Source organism: Plodia interpunctella, chromosome 1 (genome assembly GCF_027563975.2).
Source record: "Plodia interpunctella isolate USDA-ARS_2022_Savannah chromosome 1, ilPloInte3.2, whole genome shotgun sequence".
Lineage (NCBI taxonomy): Eukaryota > Metazoa > Arthropoda > Insecta > Lepidoptera > Pyralidae > Plodia > Plodia interpunctella.
This window is the reverse complement of record NC_071294.1, coordinates 9141969-9166290: the sequence shown is the minus strand read 5'-3', so window position 1 is coordinate 9166290 and position 24322 is coordinate 9141969. Positions and strand designations below refer to the sequence as shown.

General features: G+C 32.9%; 2 protein-coding genes across 4 annotated transcripts in view; one reads left to right on the top strand and one right to left on the bottom strand.

Moving 5' to 3' along the window:
• LOC128673359 (uncharacterized protein) overlaps nucleotides 1-15298 on the top strand; it is a 32246-nt gene extending 16948 nt beyond the window's left edge. For both annotated transcript variants that reach the window (XM_053751134.2, XM_053751143.1), the window contains exons 2-7: nucleotides 4085-4264; nucleotides 6657-6751; nucleotides 7007-7160; nucleotides 12656-12849; nucleotides 13580-13841; nucleotides 14045-15298. In XM_053751134.2, the coding sequence (XP_053607109.1) occupies nucleotides 4085-4264; nucleotides 6657-6751; nucleotides 7007-7160; nucleotides 12656-12849; nucleotides 13580-13841; nucleotides 14045-14076 (917 nt within the window). In that variant the 3' untranslated portion in view covers nucleotides 14077-15298. The remainder of the gene's footprint in view (nucleotides 1-4084; nucleotides 4265-6656; nucleotides 6752-7006; nucleotides 7161-12655; nucleotides 12850-13579; nucleotides 13842-14044) is intronic.
• Nucleotides 15299-15326: 28 nt separating this feature from the next.
• Nucleotides 15327-23377, bottom strand: LOC128673372 (alpha-tocopherol transfer protein-like). 2 transcript variants are annotated; one of them, XM_053751155.2, is made up of 6 exons: nucleotides 22759-23377; nucleotides 19730-19824; nucleotides 19251-19404; nucleotides 16710-16903; nucleotides 16238-16499; nucleotides 15327-15830 (listed from the first exon to the last, which is right to left on the bottom strand). In XM_053751155.2, exons 1-6 carry the CDS (start codon nucleotides 22934-22936, stop codon nucleotides 15784-15786), a joined length of 930 nt encoding a protein of 309 aa, XP_053607130.1. In that variant the 5' UTR covers nucleotides 22937-23377; the 3' UTR covers nucleotides 15327-15783. The 2 variants fall into 2 exon arrangements, with proteins under 2 accessions (XP_053607130.1, XP_053607138.1); XM_053751163.2 differs by having other exon boundaries at nucleotides 19254-19404.
• Between the last annotated feature and the right edge of the window lie 945 nt (nucleotides 23378-24322).

The following is a 24322-nucleotide window of genomic DNA, read 5'->3' as shown; positions in this document are numbered from 1 at the left end:
TGAAGCACGTCTGCACACGGCGGGAAACAAGACGCCAATGACTATTGAAATGGGGAACTGTCCAACAACGGACAATCCCCACTGCCAGGTGGTGGGGGTGGAAAGAGGGGGCAATATGGGGTAGAAAGAAATAGAAATATAAGGCGGGAAGGGAAATGCCTATCTCAAATTAAATAAGCTTCGAATAACGGTCAAGTCAAATTAATATTTTATTTTCATTGTACAAAGAATACGAGATTTTTTAGCTTTAGTGCAAAATTTACTTGTTATGTGAATACTTAGGTTACCATAAAAATAACTAATAACGATTTAATCACAGCAATGTACATATTATGTTATGTTATTTTCTTTTATTAATGGAACAAACTACCGAAAACGGAAGACATTTTCGTATTGCAATGTAAAAAAAATAATATTTCCAAAATTTGTCCTCACGTGGATATCAAACTACCTTCGTATAAATTATGAATGTTAAAAACCTTTGAATTAATTCATGTTATATTTACGAATATTAAGTTATTGAGAAAAGGTAGGATATAAATGACCAACAAATAAACCGGTCGACCCTTTCTCAATACACAGTTAAATTGCGACACCGATCATTTTGTTACCAGAGTAGTCATTGAGTATGGGAGGGCGCTAGGGACATCCTTAAATAAGTACCTACTTATAGTAAAAGTAGCACAACACACGGTTTTGTTTCTCAGATATGTGTGCGCCCACTGCTGGACAAAACCTTCCTTGCATTATTTACTCATATTCCTTGTCAAATCACCTTTTCTAGGTCTTTTAATATTTTTTCTTGAACGTTTATTGGTTGGAAAACAGGTTACTTACTACATCTTACTTACTTTCGTGCATAAACAGGTTAACAAATAAAAGCAAAAAAGAATACAAGAAACAAGGAAAAAACAGAGATTTATCGAATGCACCATTTATTTAGATTCAATTTTTGATTAATTAGGCAAATTGGATTTAACACTTCGTTATATGTGTTTTGTGCATATAGCAATAAGTATGATAAATATTCTTAGTTATAGCTTACCTATACCCATGGGATAAGGCGTTATAATAAATATGTATTTATTAATGTCTTATTGCATGACTGCACTTGTTACGCGAATCAATGATCTCCTTGCACCAGTAGAACCAATAAATAAATGTAGACAAAGTTTCAGTTTCAGGTTTTACAAACTCATTTTATATAAAACTAAAAATTAAAAGTATGGAAGAGGAGATCCAAAAACTATTCTCCACGTCATATTTATGGCGTAAATTTGGCAAAACAATAAAAATGCTATAAAACCATACCTACAATATCAGTTACATAAATGCAATAGAAATGTCTCAGACTGTGAAATTATTTAGGTACACATGAAAATTTATATAAAGAGCCAAAAACTTTAGAAAGTAAGTAGCATGATCAACTTGATTTCTTTAGGTACTGGTTATTGTTAAAGGGCGCGGATAGGTAAAAGTAGGTACAATTACGAAAATAAACTTGAAATGAAAAATATTTCCTTAATATAGTCATATACGTGACGGTCATTTGCGCAACAATAATTATAAATTTGGCAATTATACGCAATTACGCATAAGTACAAATGAAAAATTGAAAATTTTCCTCTACTTATACTTGTTATGTCTGTTCAGACCTTGTTTCTTGCCAAATTTATCTAGGTCAACAGCCATGTAAATTATTATATAAATTGATTAATTATAAGGACATAATAAAGGCTGTCAATTAATTATTGTAATGGAAAGGCCGATATTTATGTTCATTTTAACTTGGTTAGTGAAAAGACTAAAAGTTGTAGCACAAAAATAAAGCAAACTAAATTTCCGTTTATTGTTTATCCACTTATTATTATATAGATTCTAGAAGATTTTTACGTCTAGTCTTAACGGTTTTTTAATTATAACACATTGATCCACTTTTAATTTTAATTGAGGTTTGATGGCCTAACACGTGTGTTAGTTACTTCTTTCATGAATTTAAATACTAAACAATGTGTGAGAAAATAGGTATTTAATTAAGTCATTAAAACAAAATTACCTATGCCTGTGGTATTACAATGGTTAGATCGATAAACTTCGTTAATGTTCGTTACTAGGTAATATTGTACTTAGTCTACGGTCTAGTGGCGTCGTCGAGGGCTTTGATATTCTTCGTTCATTCGTTCTTTGACAAAAGGCAAAAGAAATATGAATTTATTTCTATCGCAATTTCTTATAAAATGTACCTAGCCTGTACAGAAATCTTCTGCGCATGATTACGTAAACTATAGTCGACAGACGACAGAAACAGCTAAAATTAACTTACATTAATGTACAAAAATATATGAAGTAAAGTGTGTACCTAATTAAAAAATATAAATTTATCAAGTGAGATTTTCAAATCCGACGCTAAGTACCTACATTACCAACACTATCGTTATAAAATTCGACAAATCGTGACTCTAAAATAGAATATATTTTTATGAGATTTTTCCTTGATAACATATATTACGATTTAAATTATTTATTTACTCAATATAACATTTAGAACAAAAATATTCAGGTGCTACCCGGCCTCAGTGGCATATAGTAATAATATTATTGTGTGAGAGGTGTCAGACGAGACTGGTAATGTTAAGTATCTAACACTGCCTTTATGTCTATGTCCGTACACATAAAGGAGCTCTGGCATACATAATGATATATAATATAGGAAATATTATATAGGTATAAGATATATTAGAAACTATAACTATAAAATAATATTATATGTATTGATAGTATAATTTTATGAATTTACTTATAGTAACTGCTATGTAGAACCAAGTTCTTTAGCATTATTAAAGTAGTAATGTCATGAATAATTCGCCATTCCACTAATATTATAAATTCGAAAGTTTTGTTACTCTTTCACGCAAAATCTACTGGACGGATTGTTATGAAATTTGGTGAAACGTAGCCTGGAATAACACATAGGGTTATTTTTATCCCACAGGGCGCTGCTACTATTAACATATTATGCACTACTATATATATATATAGTTCAATGTTATCTGTCAATCTATATAGCCGAATGCACTAACAAAAACTACATAAAATCTATAAATCGCAATAAGGAACCTTAGACACGACCTCGCTTTACCTAGAGATTTCATTGTTCTTTAAAAAGAAACAAAGAAACAACTTCATCGATCCTTGGCTAGTTTTTACAGAATGTTTTGGTGGGATAAGTATATTATTTCTAAAAGAGGGGAACGAAAAATTCTAAGACAATCTTTTCATTAGCATTGTATGTATTAGAAACCTATACTTATGGTATGTGCCGGGGTTTGCTGACATTGTCGTCCCTTGACAAGAAATTTGTATTTTCTGCAATTTCCCATACCACTGATACAAGCTAGTACTTACCAGTACTGAATGCTTTTCTGACAAGTACCCTTACATAAGGCAAGTGAGTATATAGAGAAATAGGTCTCGTACACAATACACTCAAAGGCAAATTAATTTTAATTTTTATCAAAATTTATATTCTCACTTGCCTTGATCGAGACCTATTTACATACTTCTAGCACCAAATGAAGATTATTAGGCAGTTCACCCCGAGACGTAACCTTCTAGTAGATGCGTTTGGTCACAACTAAATTATTGTTAATGTATTCAGCGCAAATATAGCGCTTGCTTTTTTCCTTAGATCTACCTGACAATAGGTGGTCAATGGTCATATATTTGAATTAATTATCTTTCAACAAATGTAAACAACATTATTTCGACGGATTGGGAAAAAATACTTAAACAGTTTGAGTAAACATACATTTGGTCTATTTTCTCAAACTGTACAAGGTTCAAAGACCAATCGGGAAAGTAGACTAATGGTTCCGGAGGGCATTTAAAATTTATTTTGAATACCTACCTCATTCTTGAGGATTTAGAATTTGATTGAAGTGTAAAACGCTCGTTTGTGATAATAAAATACTTTTCCAAATATGTTACGCATATTATTTTTTGTCAATCATTAATGACCTTTCTCCATGTTCTCGCTCAAATATACACATTTAGACTTCATTTAGACGTTTTACTTTTATTGTAGTATCTCAGCACATGCTATCGGACATCGAGAAGTTGCCGGGCGTGCAACTGGGGGACTTTCTGCTTCAAATTGAGCTAGATGAGCCCAGAGAGTCTGTCCGAGAGATCGCCAGGAAGGAGCTGAGGGAGACGCCAGAGGTCGTGAAGCCAGCCGTTGACGAGTTGAGGCGGCTGCTGAAAGGTACCCACCAAGATTTTCTGATTTGGACATAATGTTATCATTATTACATTTGTTTGGTTCTTATTTACAAATTGCATTGATAAGCTACGCCCCGGGGCTTCTCTCCCGTGGGAATTTCGGGATAAAAGTGCCATATGTGTTATTCCAAATTATATTCTACCCGTGTACCAAGTTTCATAACAATCCGTCCAGTAGATTTTCCGTGAAAAAGTAACAAACGTACACACGTACATCATCACAAACTTTCGCATTTATAATATTAGTTAGGATAGGATATTAGTAGGATATCGCCAGTTTGTTTAATTTAATCATATTCAATTTTACAAAACTATCCTTGAGTTTTATGTGTTTAGTATATAATAGTTATTGACGTCATGAAATATAAATAAATACGAAGGGAAATATTCCAGCCAGACTTCAAGAACCATATACAAGTAAATACGGAACCGTTGCATTTTTGGAGAATTTTAGAAATAAAAACAAATATAGCCCGGGAAAGAATAAACGGTCAAGAAAAACAAACATTTTTTGCGTGCGGTGCATCCATTGCAGCAGAAAATGAACCATAACATAAAATTATATTTGGTTATTGTACTCGTTGCACAGTTAAATGGCAAAGTTAAGAAGATAATGGTAACAGATATTAATGTCTTTTTGCATTAAACATTATGCAGGTCACAGGGCTCACCTTAACTCTGTAATAACAATTGCATTATACAAAGGCTTTGTCTTAATTACTCTTAACCCTTGTACATACTTTTAATAGTTGACTTCAACCCGTGCTACAGTGGGAAAAATCTATATAATATAATACATGGGCAACAATAGCATTCCCAAGGAGGGTTGACGTCAGGCCTGTTGTAAAAAAATACGGAATCTTCAAAATTTTAATACTTTTTTTACGCTGACCTGGCTGAGGTCAACCCTGAACGTAACCGGAAACATGCAGAGATGAGAGACTAATTGATCAAAATTTTCAGTATAAACTGAATTTTATTATAAGATAAAAAAAAGTGAAATGTATGAAGAGTGGGTGCAGGTGAATAAATATCCTTAATAAATATAATATTATAAAAAGAAGACCCTGTCACGTCTGTATGAATGCGGAAAACTCAAAAACGACTGGATGGATTTTTGTATGATTATTAGTATTCGATTTCGAAGGCAGTAACTAAATTAGTGTTTCAGTTATTATTGCGTACTACGGTCGAGATCACGTCCTAAAGTTACTTAAACCTTATACAAAATGTCGGACTTATTTATTTTATAGAAAACATATAACAATTTTCCTCTTTAAGTTTCTATTGGATGACGTCAATTATGATACATTATATCTTCTAAAGAATCCAATGACTGTGGTTCTACAACATGTTTCTTTTTTTAAACCACTTTCAGAGACCATACCCAAAGATAGGTAACATCTTCAAACTCGAATGTATAAGTATAATACGAAATAAGCGTAGGGACCTATTTGATGGAATTTTATATCGTTGATTGAACTTATGATTGATTGAAGTTAGTATTTTATATACATATGAGCGGCCCGTCATTGATTCGATCGGGTAAAACCATAATAAATTATTATACTTAAACCTACCTCCGGAATCACTCCTTCAATGAATGCTCAGGGATCTATTAAAAAACCCACATTAAAATCAGTTGCGTAGTTTTAAAGACCTAAGTATACATACAAACAACGAGAAACGACGATGTAATTATAGTTAGTGTCAATTAATATCAGTGAAGGATAGACCAACAAAAAAAATCTGCGAAGTGAATTTTGTATTAACAACTTTTAATTGAGAACTTTCGACGCTGCCTCAAATAGACCTGCTGCGAAAAGCTGCCTGTCTATTATTAAATAAGTAAGGGTGGGTTGCACCGTCAACTTTGACGTTAACTTTAACGTGTGTAGAAAAACTCAAAGTACGCGATCTAGTCTAAACGTCGGCAGCGCGCCGGTCAAATACAACGTCAAATTTGACGATGCAACTCACCCTGAATATATTAAAACTATGAATATAGTAGCCATTAAATCTTAAGATAATTACGGTTATTAATGACATTGTTGTTTGTTATCATATTCAAGTTGAACATCAAGATTAATCAACCTCACCTAAATGATGGTTTTTCCTTGACTCTTGTCATCTTGAATATTATTTCTTGTTAAACTGTTACTGTTTCGAATAGTTTCTCCCTGCGTTTACTAAACTAACTTTGAATTGTAATGTTCGTATTTTTGTTGTTTAAAATCTGTACTTCAAATATTAATATTTACTACTATAAACTGTATTAGAATTAAATGGAATAACAAAACTATTTCCTATCAGTGCTATCAAAAAATATCACGTAATTTTAGTTGGTTGTTTAATTAAACTTTTTTTTTTTTCAGAGGACAAAGATTTATACGTGCCACTAGACAACGACGCGTGGTTGATTCGGTTCCTGAGGCCATGCAAGTTCTATCCCGACAGTGCTCATGATTTGGTTTGAATTTATTATTTACTTACCATTTCCCAGTTACTTCTAATTCTCCATTAACTTCTTCCTTTTGAAACTGCTTACAGGGAACCAAAAATGAAAAAAACAAATAGGTTACAATTTGATTTTAAATTTATGGATTCACCATTTTTATAGACTGTAAAAATTAACGTAATAATATTATGAACAATAATTATATTTATTGGTTGCTGAATATTAAATTGAGTCTACCTTTGTATTGTTACCATAACAATATTTCAGATAAAACGTTATTACGCCTTCAAGCTGAAGCATCACAAGCAGTATGACGGCCTGGTGCCCAGCAAGGAGACCAACATCTTCAACCAGAACATCCTCACAGTCCTGCCCACTAGGGACCAGCTTGGCCGTAGGGTGCTTGTCCTGGAGTTGGGAAGTAAGTTTTACTTCCCATTGTAGATTCGTGACCATAAGCCCTGTCTCTTATCTTCACGTGTTGCCACTTGCATTCTGGGCTGTGAAGCGGTTGTGAAAAGCAGCAAGCTCAAAAAACAAACCTGAAAATTTCAAAGATTCAGCTGTTATTTCACAAGCGGCAGTCTGACTGACGTCAGTCCTCCTTGGGAAATCAGTTGTTGGTTATCAATTTAATTCGTTTAATTAGTGCCCTCTCTTCCCGTACAATGACAATACTTAATTTAATCATTTCCATAACATTTGCATTTTTAAACAACCCTTCGATCCTGGAGATAATAAAAACAATTGAACAACAATAGGATCGCAGTCAAATTCTGCCGTGGTATAACTAAAATGCCGTTATCTGACATCAGGGCGATTTTTAATTTTGGTTTGCAAGAAAATGAGAAAAAAAAACTCTTTCGATCTGTATTTGCGATTTTTCGCTAGCTTGATTAGTTTTGGAAATAACAATTGTAATATTGCCGTTATGTACACATATTTTGCTTGTCAAATAGGCTAAAAAGCCTTTAAGTAACTTTGCGAGTCTATACAGCCGCTAAGGTTGGATAACTCATACTTTTGTTAAAAAAATATCATAAGGTTGCTTGTCAATATTGCCGTTAACTGCATTTTTTGCACTATAAAGGGGTAAAAATACTTTAACTGTGTTATTGTTATTTTATTTCTAATAGAGCAGTATTATATTGTTAAGTTAAAACGTCGTTAATTGAAAAAGCTAGACTTAAATGTGATTAACGTCGTATAACGGCTTTATAGCTTACTACTAATGTTTTGACTTTTCGTATGTTACAAGCCAATAGCGGCTTCTCGAAAATATTCAAACAATGTGTTGTCCGCCACTGTTAGACTGCAGTGTCGTTATCTCACAGTAATACACTAAAATGTCGTTAACGTCTCTCGCGCGCGGTACCATCGGAGAGGTCGGAGGTCGAATTAGTGAGTCGCAAGCGCTTGCTCCGGGTCTGTTCCCGCCAATTTCGCAACGATGACGCTTTAGGTGAGTAGTTTTTTAGCTAGGTGTTTAATAATATTATATATTCATAAAATACCTGCCATGCATGTACTTTTAATTCATATCGTTCTATTATGATGTTACGGAGAGGCTATGATGGAAAAGACTAAAAAATACTCTCGAGGTCTACACGTGACATAGGACAACTAGTAATAAATATTATTTTTGTGTTTAATAATACACATACATATATTTATTTACATATATATACAGTATTTATTTTATTGTTACAGAATTTCGGCGGCCATGAGAAGTAAATTTATTTTAGAGATGGCAAAGAAAAAAATTGAGATTACTTGTAATGAGCTTTCATCACTTCAAAACTTACCCCGTATTCTCAGTCCTTAACTCATTCCTCCACTCCATTTTGCAATAACATACCTCAAACTAACATCCAATCAAATCGCCATTAAATTTGCTAACCACGACCATTTAAGATACAATAACGAACTGTCAGCTCGAGGAATAACAAAGATATTTGATCTGATGACCAAAAATAGAAACTTTCTGAAGTTATTTTGAAGATTTCAAATTTATTCAACAGCAGCGACGCCCTCTCGGGCTGGATAAATTTGCTTCCTTCAGTTCACATGGAATCTAAACATTATATAGAAAATTAAAAATGGCATTTGTAGCTATTCGGTTTCGTGAATTAAGCAGTTTTGAAGATTGCACAATAAACTTATCCTGTCAAATGACAATAACATTAGTTTGCTATACTCTGGGAGCTTGTGACCTTGTGTGATTAGTGTTAGCGACATGTAGGCTGCCGTAAAGCGTTCCTCTTGTAGTCAAACACGATTAAAATATTATATTCTTGATAGATGTTCGATCGATAGTCACCGCGGAATATCTTTTTGACGTAAACTTGTTAATAGAAGATGTGACTGATGACGCTAAAAAAGGGTCTAGTATATAAGTATATTTTAGCATCGCATAATGTTTGGCATGTTGATCTTAAGGAACTTATATACACTACATCGCATAATATAGACTGTCAACATATTGGGACTGATGGCGGTCAAATGGTACTTTTTACAATCAAACGCATATTTTGATGTCAGTATGTAATATCCTTCGTAAGTTTCAATATGGCCATCCGTTATAATTAATATTTTTTTTGAATAAAAAAGTAAAATTAGCTTTCATCAGTTCAGAGTGATGTTCGATCAAGGGCCGGACTATGAGGAAGATTCACGGGGCGTTGCGCGGCGCGTCGAGCGTGTCCGAACAACGCATTAGTCCGACCAATCAACGCTTTAGACCCGCCCAATGAGTGAGGTTATGTCAAACTCAAGTCGAGTAAGAATTAGTAAGCCAAATTATCAAATGATCTCACGAAGAATTTAATATTAACCAACAACGTAGAGTCTCACCGATACCTGGAGCTGTAAAAAGACTACACCCGAGCTATAAGGCCTCCGCAAGCGTAAAAATACTGTTCCGAAGTACCTACCTGAGATTTCCCAGCTACACCCAAGTGTGATACGCAGAGCGTTTCGACCGCTACGATCGCACTGTCATAACAATCTTTCAAATTTTAAAAAGACAAGAATGAGTTTTACTATATGACTTTACATTATTTACTCTGTACTGTAGTTATGAATGATTAATTAATAATAATGATTTATTTTGCAAAATACAATTTAAAATATGCGCCACATGCTTCGTCAAATATTTTATTAATCTAACAAGAAAAATATAATAAAAAATATGGTTGTTGTATGGTTTTAGTAATTGGTACTTAGCATGTTTCTGTTTAGCCGCATTGTCCGCTGCTGACCCCGCCTCACGAACGAAATCTCTGATATGAGAAGCGGCAAACGTACTTACACACGTTGCGTCCCAAAGCAAACATCGTCCCTTTTGCCAGAGAACCAAAGTCAAGCCATCGTGACGCTTGCCATCCGTGCGACTTAGTCCAGGTGGTTCCAGAACGCAAGGAATATTTGCACTTACCATAACCCTGTGAATTATCATTAAGCGCATGATGTCTGGGAAATCTACAAGCACTGATGAATGATTGATTTTGGAAATGATTCCTTCCTCAAAAAAAATATGGATTGTAATGACCGCACAGCCGCAGCGGTCGAAGCTAAGCTAAGCTTTACAACAGCGGAATTTGGATTGATAAAACAATGGTTTTCAAACCTGTATTTTGATAACTTTAAATTCAATTTGATCAATACTATCTTCCAATATTTTTTATACTGTTGCACTTAAATGCCGTTAATTTAGAAGGTATTTAGTTTAACTGCGTTTAAGCGTAACAATGAACCGAATTTAATCTTCAAATTAAAATATATTCATAGTTTAGCAGACTTGAAAGCAGTTAAATGCCGTTAATCACACAAAAGCCTAACATGAATTAGTATCATAAGTATAGTTTTATGTAACTAAAACAACGTTATGGGATATAACGACATTTAAAGTTACCATAAAGTCATGATTTTTTTAGGATTTTAATAAATATGTTTTTTAAATAAAATAGTAACGCTAAAAAGCCGTTACTCTTTACGAAGCGGCATTTTAGTCGATGACTTATAAGATTTTGGTATCATAGATAATATACTAAAACGCAAAAAACGTTTTATTGTTATAAAAAAAATGTGTTTCTAAAATAATAGGTTAGTCATTAGATAGTATTTTACTTGATCTATGTTTTGGTACCTTCAAGTTTTAAATAAGTGTTGTCATTTATGAATGACATCGATTTAAATTTTTACCGCGCTTTTCATCGTTTTACTCGAAACAAGCTTTTGGCAAATAACGGCGTTTTAGTTATACCAGGGCAGAATTGGTGATAGATAGATAGTTATAGATTAAGTAATTTGAAAATTTGCTACATATACCTCAACTTTCCTGTTTACATATATTCTATATACGTCATATTCTAATTTATTGTAATAAACCTAAAGTACTTAATTCAATTCGATTTTCATAATATACTTACTAACATAAGTACAACAGATTATAATATAATGGCTGTACATAAAATACACGCATGATATACGTCACATTGCATGTACTTGTTCTTTTTATTAATGTTCTCTCTTTTACTTACCTAACAATCTGATATAAGAGTCATCGTATAAACCATTATAAAACCTTATTAAGTACAAGTTTATACCTATGCGATATTATCTGATGTCTACCTACCTATCTTTGTTACTAGTTACAGTAAACATATATGACACGATGTTGGTGAAACTCCGGCAATGTGGTTTATTAAAAAAAAATCCACTCTGTCACTGGAATATTTATCAAAAACGATGACATTCTATATTGTCTACGTAGTTAGTTACCAATACCACTACAAAATTACTGTTTATGGTGTTGTATAAACCTAAATAATATATCATTAATGTCTTCTGTTGATTCTGACGTCATAGTTAAACAATAAAAATTATATTCTTCTTTTAAGGTACATAAGTAAGTAACTTCTTGATTGGATTAGGACTTAGGCCTTCCGGAGCGTTAGTACCAAAATGCTAAAATGACCGAGAGGTAACAACGAGTCTATATTTTCCGTCTCACCATCTCAGCACACTATCAAAAACATCATACTGCATTTATTATATTAGGAGGTAGTGGTTGGTATAAACTTACTAAATTTGGTTGATTAGTCAATTTAAAAAAATACATAACTTACTTAATCATTTTGAATACTTACAAAAATCTATCGACGGATATCTTCTGACATCATCCTCTTATTTAAAGATGCTTTTTATATTAATTTTAACGTTGATACCTGTAGCTACAGCCCGTCTCATGGTCACGGTCAATGCTTTATGTAGGCGTGTTGATTTCTTATTGATAAGTAACTATATTATATTCGAAAACTTGTTAGCGAACAATATGTACTTTTTTACTATTGTAAGCTGCGCCTGTTATTTATTAGTTTATTAACTTAAAATAATATATTGTAAGATTTTTTTAACTTGCAAAATGCATGTACCTAACTATGTATGTTTAAATTTTGAAGCAGATATCTTTAATCGATTGAGCTGAAATATTGTACACACGTTTAGTTTGCACCATTTAATGGTGCACCCAGTAACGGCTCTGGACGAGGGAACTCCTCAACGGTTTACTGCACGGACATGTTTTTTTTTTGTTACGGATTGAATGCAATAAGATCTCTCTGACAACAATAAAAAATTATGTCAAAAAATATATTTTTTTTTGTAAAAATCTTATTAACGTTAATAATAAGGAATAGCAGGTGTTTACTCTTTTGTTACCTTTTGATACTTGAAAATAATTCAGATTTTTTTTCTACGTGAAGAAGAAATCAGTTTAAAAACTCAGAACTTGACATTTTTGATGATTGTAGACAAGCAAGGAATAGAGAAACAAAGTCTGATAAAAAAAAATTTTGAGAGTTATCATTACAATTTCAAAGCGGCCTAAACCAGCAAAGCCTGAACGTGTTTCAGAAAAATGGAAACACAACAAATGCTCGCTGGACGAGGTCTTCAAGGGCTGCGTGCTGTTCCTGGAGGCGGCCATGTTGGAGCCCGAGACTCAGATTTGCGGCGCTGTGGTCGTGTTCGATATGGATGGTCTCTCACTGCAGCAGGTCTGGCAGTTTACACCACCCTTCGCTAAGAGAATTGTCGACTGGCTGCAGGTAATAATAATGTTGTCATTATCGATATTTGCCGCTATACTGTAATCCGAGACTCGATCTGCCTTGCTATTAATATAATACTCATGATCTACCCAGTCAATTAAAAAATCTAGTTTTCAATTTTATATAGATCTATTCCAAAACTTTTTCAAACAAAATAATCGGCTTTTGTTTGAAAAGTTCCGGGTAAAGTAAATGCTTGGTAAATATCGGTTCTGATATTTTAAAGTCGATGAAAATATTTGCTTATTACGAGTTATCAACACTCAATGTATTTGTAGAATATATTAAGGATAATTAATGATGAATGCGTGATAATTAATAATACAAAGTCCGCAATAGCTACTAATTTCTCTAAAACAGAGGTGGTTAGTGTATGCTAACAGCACACCTTTTATTAGATAGTGATGTAACACATGCTGTCTGAACTCGAGTGTAAATATTTGTAAATTATATAAAGTAGCTGATGGAATACAATGCAAGAAATAAATATTATTATTTTAGTCTTTAAAGTTTCATAAAATATCTAATTTTAATTATTTATTAGAATTACAATACTTGTTTGTATACATTGAAAAACCTCACCAGTTTTTTTAAATTTAAATTGTCGATTTCAACATTTCCAATCAACCACAAACGTAAAATCGAATAGCTATTGTTGATTGTATATTGAAATTCTGTTTTTATCGCATGTTGCACAATACTAAACAAATCACGTCAATGTTTCCAGGAAAGCATACCCCTCCGAGTTAAGGGGCTATACATAGTGAACCAGCCATACATCTTCAACATGGTGTTCCAACTGTTCAAGCCGTTCATTCAGGAGAAGCTGCGGTCCCGTATCATCTTCATCGGCAACGACCGCGACCTCCTGCACTCGTACGTGACGCCCAAGTGCCTGCCTGACTGCTACGGAGGCACCCTCAGCTTGCCCAGGGTTACTGGCGCACAGTGGTTGGAGCTCTTGCTAATGTGCGACCAGGAATTTAGTGGTAAGCTTACATATAATACGAGCAATCTCTTCCAAAACTTCTCACTAGCATCGGTATATTTCTAAAATTCTCACATCAAAAGTCAGTCTTGTATAATTATGATCGTATATGTGATTATTATGTAAGTAGCCACAGTCTATCATCGAGAATTTAGAATAAACAGATAATTTCGATTTTTTATGTTCATCTACTTTTTGTTTCAGCAATTAATTCGTATGGTTACAAGAAGAAGTAAACAACCTGGAGGAATTAGTGCATGTGTGATATTTGTTGAAGCATATCGTGATACACTGATAGATTAAGAATATTGAAATGTCAAAAATAGTTTTTTAACATATTATTTTTGGTAAAAATACAATATTAGGCAAAACGAATGTACCTTTATAACATTAAAATTTTGTTCGTTTAGCGTTTTGGATATCTTAATTTAAAACTTACAAGCTGCGTATATAATACCAATCTAGGTCAAAAAAATATCAAAATTTTACAGTTATTTTAATTTTTAGATAAAGTAGGCCTGTGTTGCCAATGCCTGTGTAAAAATGTAATAATCTCTCAAACATTCCAAAGTATTGACATTTTTTTTGTACGTGAATCTAGTATGTATCTTGAAATAGTCACTATTGCATTGTACATATGCACTCGTAAATAGAGCAAAATTGTATATTTTTAAGAAATATATCTTTTATTTTTTAAATTAGTTTTAGAAATTTGTAAATCTTTTAGAGTAATTGAAAATAATTCGTAGCTGGGGACTCAATATTTTTAAAGTAATGTAGAAGTTTAGAATTTATATCAACAAATAGTTTTAGTTTAAAATGGTACAATTTTGATAACAAGCGGTCTTGAGTGACAAAACAGACTTGTTGTTGGAGTATTGTCTTATAATTTTTAAAGTGTATAAAGTAATTGCCCAAATATTAGATCTGATAAATATAAATGATCGGTTTAAAAAAAATTCCTGGGAAGTTGGACACAACGATGTATATTTTTATCTACATGCTTACAGATATTATATGTAAAAAAATTATAAAGGTTTTTTGTTTTATTCAAAATACTTATATAGAAATGCATTTCTCTTACTGTGGATTCGATGGTTAAGGCTGTGATATTGTCTATTTCTTTATTTTATTTATCAAATGCCATATTAATAAAAACAAGTTTTGTAAATCGTTAGACATAAATGCGGACCAAAATATAAATTATTAATTGCTATCAGTGGATATTTTAGTACAATATTATTAAAGCAGTTTTACCTGTACAACAGGATTACTTACTTAAGTTTGAAAACATCACATTTTGGAATTCAAATTCTTGGAAAATATACTCATAAATGATGTATTATAAAAGTAAGTGTAATAAATGAAATTTATTCAAGATTGTGCGTAAGACATTTTCATGTTGATATTAAAATATACATATATTTTTATAAATAAAAACAAATGTTTATAAAAAAATACTTTTATTTATTAATTACCCCAAAATAATACCTATATGAGTATTTACATTTTTTCATAAATCATGGAATAAAAAAAGAAAAACAATTAGTAAAAGTATGCTTATTTATAAGTAACAAGTATATAGATTTTTTATTATTATTATGGCAAGACATATTGTTGTAAATAATGTTTTATGAATACGCATATGTTTTTAAGATTTTACGAAGTACCTATTCCACTACGGTTGCATTATTGCAAATAATAATATCTAGGAAAAAATATTAATTCCCTAGGCACATATGTCACGCATCAAGCCAAATATTCACAATCTCAAAATATAATAACAATTTACCTCATCTTGTTTATTTATCATGATCATGAACGATTTTGCTTTTGTACTATATTTTATACTAAATCTACATGTAACTTGTCATTTCAATCACCACTAGTAAAATCTATTATTTTATATTATATCACAAATTTGAGTATCTTCATTTCGTTGCTTACTTTTTGTTATTATTGTTGCTGGTGTATCCGTAAGAATTTGCGACTGAAACAGAAAAATAACAGTAGACATTTTAAAAAAGTTTAGATATTATATATAGATAAAATGTTATATTCCGTTCAATCCACAATTACTGTAGACTCAAACAAAGCCAGTGCCTACTGAAAAATATCTTACCTGAATAAATGTAGGTAATTCTATTTTCAATTAGACGATGGAAATTTCATCGAAATTCAAACATTTTGTTTTTTCTGACTTAGCAACAATATAATCCAAAACTTTCACATTCTTCAATAAGTAGGATTTTACCCTGATTTAAGGTGAACTAATTTAAATATATTTTTTAAGTAATTTGACAATGCATATTTCATCGAAATGCATTCATTTGACTTTGTCTAATAGCAACAAACATAATCTAAAGATCGCATTTCTAAATAAGTAGGATATCTCACCCTTAAAGTCTTCCTCATAATGCTGCAACATCTTCCATAAGACGTCTCCTGGTATCTCAGGCTCTGGAAGCGCTCCACCGTGTCGTTTCCTCGTGGCCTTCGCGTCTATGTGTGAGAGGAGGGACTCGAAGTTAGTCCCATGGAAGTGGATGCGGGACCGCAACTTCTCCCTCATAAACGGCTTAAATATGGCGAACAGCATGTTGAAGATGTAAGGCTGGTTCACAACGTGCACCGCCTTTAGACGGATCGGGACGCAGTCCTGGAATCAATATTGATACCAAAATAAATAAGTACTCCATCTAATATCACATTTTCGCATAATCTTATTAAGTTCCTACCATAAAACAACAACGTATGTATCAACAGTTTACTGTTCTAGTATACGATTTATCATAGTAATACAAAGTGCTAGGGAAATGCATACTTAAATACTGACTTCGATAATAATTCGAAATAAGAGAAACCGCACCTGTATCCAATCTATGACCATCTTGGCGAAGGACGGTGTGAACTGCATGACTTGCGTCAAGGAGAGGCCCTTCATGTCGAGGATGGAGACCACTCCGTTGACCTGCGTCAAGGGCTCGTCCATGGCAGCCTCCAGGCCCAGCTGTACGCCTCGGAACACCTCTGTCAGCGACACTTTACGGGGATTCCACCGCTCTGGAAATTTTAAACTTGATTTCGACTCGACACGTTTATTTCAAAGTTTATTTTCAGATTCTAATTTCATATATTAATAAAAACATTAGCTTTCTTACTCTTTATTATGGTTTCTGGTTGTTAAAAACAGCATTTAAATATGTTCTGAAGAATTTCTTACATATTTCTAAAGTTAAATTTCTAATAACAATAAGGTAGAAGACATAGGTAATTTTATTAACCTTTTATAAGCAGTTTTTTTGCTTATTTGAAAATTTGTGATGATAGGACCGCCATTTATTTTCTTGTTGTAAATTTTTGTACTTTTTCTGTACGAGAAAAGAAAAACGTTTCGAATTCAATAGCTATACAGTTACTCATACAATTACTAGTACCAATGTCAGCGACACGTTTTTTCCTAAGAACGGTTTCCGTCTAAACACCTGTTTAGCAGCCAACGAGACGTTGCAACTACATACTACTTACAGCATGCTCACAGCTATTACCGCGGATGAAATTGTAAAATATTTGACCTAAAACGTGGGATTAGCTGAGAGTCAATGACAAACAAAATGCCTTCTCCCGCAAATTATTTTCCATTTACTGTCTTATTAGTAAATTCTAGTAACTTTAAATATAGGGACACTAGGTCATTAGATACATACCTACATACTTATAACAGAACCACGGAGCTGCTTGGTGCCAATACGTGTCAACCGTTGGACATTAGGAGCAACGTAGAAAGTTAGTACAAGTCTACGCGGCCTACATTAATACTATCGCCATACACTTGCCATAGCGTTTTCTACTATAATTTATAAACCAAAAAATTCTGACTCCAACTTGACTTCATCATTACCTAATCATTAGATCATCATACATACATCTTGTGATGATCTTCGTTCATTCACTATATTCTCGCCAAATTTCCTGCCCCCTCTCAACTCTCCACAATTGTCATATTATAGTTCCTATATCAATACTTATCTATTTATCAGTTTTGATTTTAAGATCTTTTGGACTATAATAGATTTATCTATACCTACCATATATATTTCTTAAATGTTATGTATTTTTCAAACAATATGAAAAATATTTATTTTATAGATAAACTGCATGCAAGTCAAAGACGAGTAATTAGTGTCTATGTACGAAAAGTTACAAAACAATAATTTTATCATTCGCTAATTGATCAAAGGTAAATGGCGCAACATTGCCTTGATTGCTAAACACATCTTAGATTGGAGACTGTTGAGTTTATTGCTACATACAAGACCAGTAAAATGATTTATTAATACAATGTAAAATATACATTGATGCAAAATGGCGGGTAAATAACCCAATTGCATGAACTTTCTGTAATAAATTTACCTATGTACCTACTTCCGTCTATAAACATTACTAAAGACTCCCAAGTCCACTAAAATTGTGTGGGAAAATTTATTCTAAACATAATGAGGCTTTTCTCGAACAGTGGCATGAAATTTTAAATTATTCCACCATACAAACCCATAGACAAAAGTTAATATTCTAATCATGGAATTAGTAGGTACTCTGTTATACGAAGTACGTACTAAATCCATGATTCTAATAAATATCAAATTAGTTAAAGGTTCTGCACATGGTACAAAAAATAATTCATTTACCATAAACTTTCAAATAGTTTTGAATTAGTCTCACTACCCAAAAATATCCACAGCCAAATACTTATTCCGATACAGATTACTCAAATAATAAAAGTATGTAAAGCAAAGCTTTTTGATGGAGAAATAATGATACAAAAAGATGGTGCACCTGAAACATAAATACTAATATACAAACACGATAAATTTAATAAAAAAAATGGAACATCACCAGACAAAACAGATGAATGTGAAATGATATGACCTGAGTTATACAACTTGTGACTACGATATTATGACAACAATTGCTGTACAGGATTTGAAGACTGGTTCAATATCACAATGACGTCAAAAAGAAATCCTCGCGAAGTAATGAACTAAAGGCAACTTTGTTCTGAAGATATTTAGATAAGATTGAAAGTAGGTAGGTATTACTATTTTCACTTGTATAATCCTGTACAGCATCCACAATCCAGATATTGAAAAAAATAATTATAATTTATTCGTGACCCTGAATGAGAGAAGCTACCACACTCGCACTCACGTTTAATCTGATAGCCAGAATAAAGTAAAAAAAGGACCGGTATCACCCATTAATTTTTAATTGATGAGGAATAAATGTACTTATGTTTATAGAAGAAAGGATTATTAGTTAAATTTTATCTTAAAGTCGTATAAAAACAATCATTGTCTCTTGGCCGCCAGAAACGTAAGTGCGTACAGCCCAGGCGTTAGCCACAACTGACCACCTGACTCGACCACCATGATGCGGCGTCCGTGTTGATCTCGCGGAGACAGTATGGACACAATGGACTCGTCGAAGGCTGGTCGCACAGCCGACGGCATCAGGTCACGGCAGTGCTCGGCGTGCGACCTTCGAAACTTGTAATACGCTTGGATCTGATGAAAAACATCGTCAAAATTATATTTTGTCACCGTCTTTAAACATGTTAACTGCATGTAGGATATGTTGAAAACATTTTAAGTCTGTAAGACACATGATTGCGCAATAAGACGGAGGTTCTAGCGGAAAAAAGGTAATCTATACATGGCTTTCTTAATAACCCATCTGGCAAATACCCAACAAGAGCAAATTAATTGGTTAATGTTATCTCCATCCTCGATGAAATAACTAATTTCAAACATTTTCATAGGTAACTACACAGAAGTAAGGGTTGGTGTCCATGATGAATGCTGATGGAATTTAATTAAAAAGGCTACGTACCCGCTTGAAGGCACTTTCTGGGTAGAACTTGCAAGGTCTCAGAAACTTCATGAGAAATTCATCTTTGTCGATTGGTATCGCGAGTGCGGGCTCCCCTGAAAAAAGTTCATCTTTCGTAAGTAAGCTTACTTATATGTACACTCTCAGTCATATCGAGATTACCAAGATTTTTTACGGCTAGTCATAGTAAACATGTGGACACAGCCAAACACGAAGCGCAGGTACAGGATTTCCAAAGACCACAAATGCTGGGATCTGCACAGTCGCCCTCAAAGATTATAATTTTATGTATTAATTACCCTAGAAATAACTCTACAATATTTCAATTTCTTATAACATATAGGTAGGTGATAAGTTATCGTGCTTTTAATTTTTAAATTGACCTCTCACTGACCAAAGCCTAAAAGGTTTAGGTATGTATATAAATATTTAAATTATACCATAAATATGACTCTCATAAAATAATGTGTATGCTTCATTTCAATAAAGATTAAGTGTAATTATCACGCATTATTCCAGCAAATTAGCTCAACTCAGTGACAGAAACAATCGACGAGTCGGAGGTTAAATTGTATTATTGGCAGTAATCTACTTCCGTACACAATGTGCATTAATTACAGAATCGAATCGCAATCCCTGCAGGTAAGCAAGCGGCAGGTCCAGATAAAATAAAATTTCCGTGCCTATCTAACTCCAGAAATACAAAATAACTGAATCAAGCAGAATTCATTGGAATATTGCTTAATTCAGTTATTTTAGAAGAGAGATGTGTTATTAATTAATTTTTTTTTCTAATAAGATCATGGTATTTTAGAAGTAACTAAAGCTTGAATTGATTTAATAATCATGTATTACAAATATTCCTATTTCTATGGATTTGTAACACATGTCACAAATGCTTTATTAACCTAATTTTGAAAATAATAATAAGATGGAAATAATTCTGGAATCGAGCAGAAAAAACATTATATCTAACAAACTTCTCTAATTTGTCGATTGATTTAGTAATATTATGGAAAAGGTCAACCGCTTACACTGACCTACTGATACAAAACAAGCATGATCTACCAAATGTATAAAAAATGAATAAATATAAAAATAAATGTATAAAAAATGCATAGATAAAACAGGAATATCTATAAATAGAGGACGAAGCTCTTTTGGGCTGTCCATTTCTTGATTTACTTCAAGGCCGCAGCATTCGACCCTTGTTGTGTCGATGTTGGAATCCTTTGCCTTGAAAAAACGTGGTCTGTTACATGAATATGGTATGAGTCAACAAGTTCAGAATCTCACCGGCTTTCAAGGTTCAAAACAGTAAATAACAGCTATTTAGAACTACCAATAAAATAATATCTCATAGAATAGAACACGCGTAATTTAATATTAAATTCAATATCTAACTGCTTTAACAACCGCCCATCACGCGACATGGCGACCCTCCCTTTACAGTTTTAAGCAATTTTACACCGGAATACGACAAATAGCATAAATTAACTAGTTACATAGTCTTATTTCAAAAGTTTTAGGCAATTATATTTTCAAAACGTTATCATTTTATGAGAAGTATGTACATACATAATCTCAGATTGTATGACACTGCCGGTCACTTAGCATAAGCAATGACTGCGGGCAGTGTACGGAACGCACGTTATGCTCTGAATGTAGTACAAAAATAAAAATTGTGCTATGTCATCATCTCAATGTAGATGTTTAAGCGCAATAATCTAATATTTGATTACAAGATAGTTCAAGATACGTGTTATGGCGCGCTATGAAATACTTACTTTAGCAGTTTTTGCACGGCAGAGGTTAACTCATCATTATATTATGACATAATAAAATTATAATACACAATTTTGAACAAAATAGAAGCTTTAAAAATACGAGAAACCTAAGCAAATCCGATTGTATACTGTGTCTTAACTAAAAGCTTTCGAACTGAGACGAGAGAGCAAGATTCAAATGGGAAAAATAAAATGCAGTATCTGCGATGTCCAATGAATCTCCAGTTTTATTCGAATTCTATGAAATTCTCTTGTAATACTCTTAGAATATTTCCAAATAAATATAGTATAGGCATCTGCACATTTCTCTACTCTTATACTTACACATAGTGCAAAATATATCCCAATCCTTAAAGCATGTACAGATAATAACTTAAATGAATAAGCTAACTAAGTTTGTAATTCTTTTGCCAAAATTAAATTTACTAAACCTTCTATTAAATTCAGATAATAGAAGATACGATTTGAATCAAAACGGCGCATGTTGATTGATGATTGTAATTAACCCAATGGAGTCGAGACAACGAGTAACAATTTATGGAACACTGACCCCGCGCCGTCTTGCTGAATAGTCCAGCTAATAAGCCAGCATGTAACTACTTATTGCATTGTTAAAAAGGTTTTGTTATGTAGATAAAAACCATGGTCTGGTCATCCTTCTGTTTTGAAAGCTTCATAATTATACTTTATAGAGCTTTCATTAGATTTGCTTCTAGTGTTATTGATTTTTAGTAAAATTTTCATTATTATTAATAGATTTTTTTACTACCTAAATAACGTTTAACAAATACCATATCCGTGACATATCCTATTAGCTTATTTGCTAACAGATAACTTAATCAGACAAATTTATCTAATTAACGATAAATATTTTCCTTGATTAATCAATAACTTCATTGTATGTTCAAATGTATATATTCCCTGTTTTATGTAGGTAAACATCTGAATGACTAATATTGCAAAAGTTTGTAATTATTGACACAAATATACGTTTAAAAATTCATACATAAAGGTTTGTGTACCTACTATATTAAAATGTGCGACGCTCTTATTTTAAGTGGAAATCAATTTTGATAAATACAAAATAATATTTGTCTATGTCTGAATTCTTATAAAATCTATAATTCCTCTTATTTACAGTAGAAATACAGGATTTAGCTGTTTGATTTCAAATGTTAACATAGAAATATCTTGTGAATTTCGCAAATCTCATTTGAATACTAGAAATCCCAGTCTAGTTACCTTTCAATAGTTTTCTCAATTCTTCGAGAGCTGCTTTGACGTTTTCGGGTGTTTCTCTCAATTCCTTTTCAGCCTTTTCCAAGTACACTTTATCTGTGACCGGACCGTTTTCCAGTTGGATCTTATTACCACCCCACATCACATAAGGGACACCATCTGGGTTGAACTGCAGCTCCATTTTTAGGTATTTATTTAATTTTTCTCACAATAAAATGTTTCCTCACAGTCCTATCATAAGTTCCTATTGCGTCTATCGCAATAGGCGGCGAGACCAACTCTGCAACTTTACTATTTCGACAATCTTAACCCTTCACTCGCATTTTTATTTCGAAACGGCACAGATAATGAAGACACGAGATCTGCAGCCGTGCGAGAACCGCACTGGCCTTAGTTTAGACAACGTTCGTATGGAAAGCTTTTAAAGGTTGTTTATGCGTATTGTGGCAACAACAAAACGCAGCGTGTTCGGACCACGCAATGCATTAGACTGACCGGCTTTCTGCGCCCGCGCATCTTAACGGTATCCCACCTCTGACACCGGCGGACATTATAATCCCTTGACAACTACACTTATTTTCTTTCATCAAGTAGTCACTTGCACTACACATTTATATTCAACTTATATCTTTTATCAAAAACATTGTAATTTACATTAAAATAATAATTATACTTACATACCAGATAAGTTGCAATTTATATCTAATCGTTAATTAGGCAAAAGAAATACCTATTTTAAGTAGGTATCTGCCTAATTTATATGTTTATTTATCTAACTATACTATACTTTGTAGCTTTCATTGACGTCAGCAAATCCAAGCCAAAATTAATCAATTACGCTATCACTATCTTCGTCACTATCACATCACTACACATAATCATAGACCGCATGTCTGTTGGCGTTAAATTAAAAAGTACCGATCGGTCAATAGACATATTCATTAGAATGGTTTTGTGTATACAAGTAACGAGAACAAAGTCACATGAAGACGCTAGTTACTTTTCTATATTTTTGGCTCTACTCCAACCATGTGCTGTTCATGAAATGAATCAATCCGTTCAGAACGTCGTACAAGGCGATTAAAGAAAATGGGCAACGTCGACGTGTTATCGATCGCTGTATCGCTGTTGATATTGGTAAAAAAAAATCCACTTTTGAATGTTGGTAACCAGTATTATGTCCCACCAACTTTATAATATCAAATGAAACAAAATAAAAATAATGTTCACATTTAACTCGGCCATTAGCGCCTGTTAAAATGCCGATAAAGTTGGCACTTTATGAATGTATTCACCAAACCCTTTGCTTGGATTTTGATTGCAGGCGAGTTTGATTTATTTTGTGATTAACGTACCTTACATGATATGCGTACAATTAGTAATTAAGCATTTTCCCAATAACAGTACTAAATGGCTAATTTGAAAAATCTACAATTATCATGATTGTGCATAAAGACATCGTTGACTGTGCATAAAGATGTTATTAGAATCCCGCATAAATACAACTTCTGCTTTTATAGCTGACTACTGTGATATTTAAAAATATAGAAAAAAAGTGATGCTTACA

Bases quoted from the DNA above. Each gene is read 5' to 3' on its own strand.
- LOC128673372 (XM_053751155.2), bottom strand. From the start codon at position 22,936: ATGGAGCTGCAGTTCAACCCAGATGGTGTCCCTTATGTGATGTGGGGT. The intron at 19,825-22,758 runs GTAACTAGACTG...AACTTTTTTCAG, and splicing joins ATTGAGAAAACTATTGAAAG to GGGAGCCCGCACTCGCGATA. The intron at 19,405-19,729 runs GTACGTAGCCTT...GTTTTTCATCAG, and splicing joins CAGAAAGTGCCTTCAAGCGG to ATCCAAGCGTATTACAAGTT.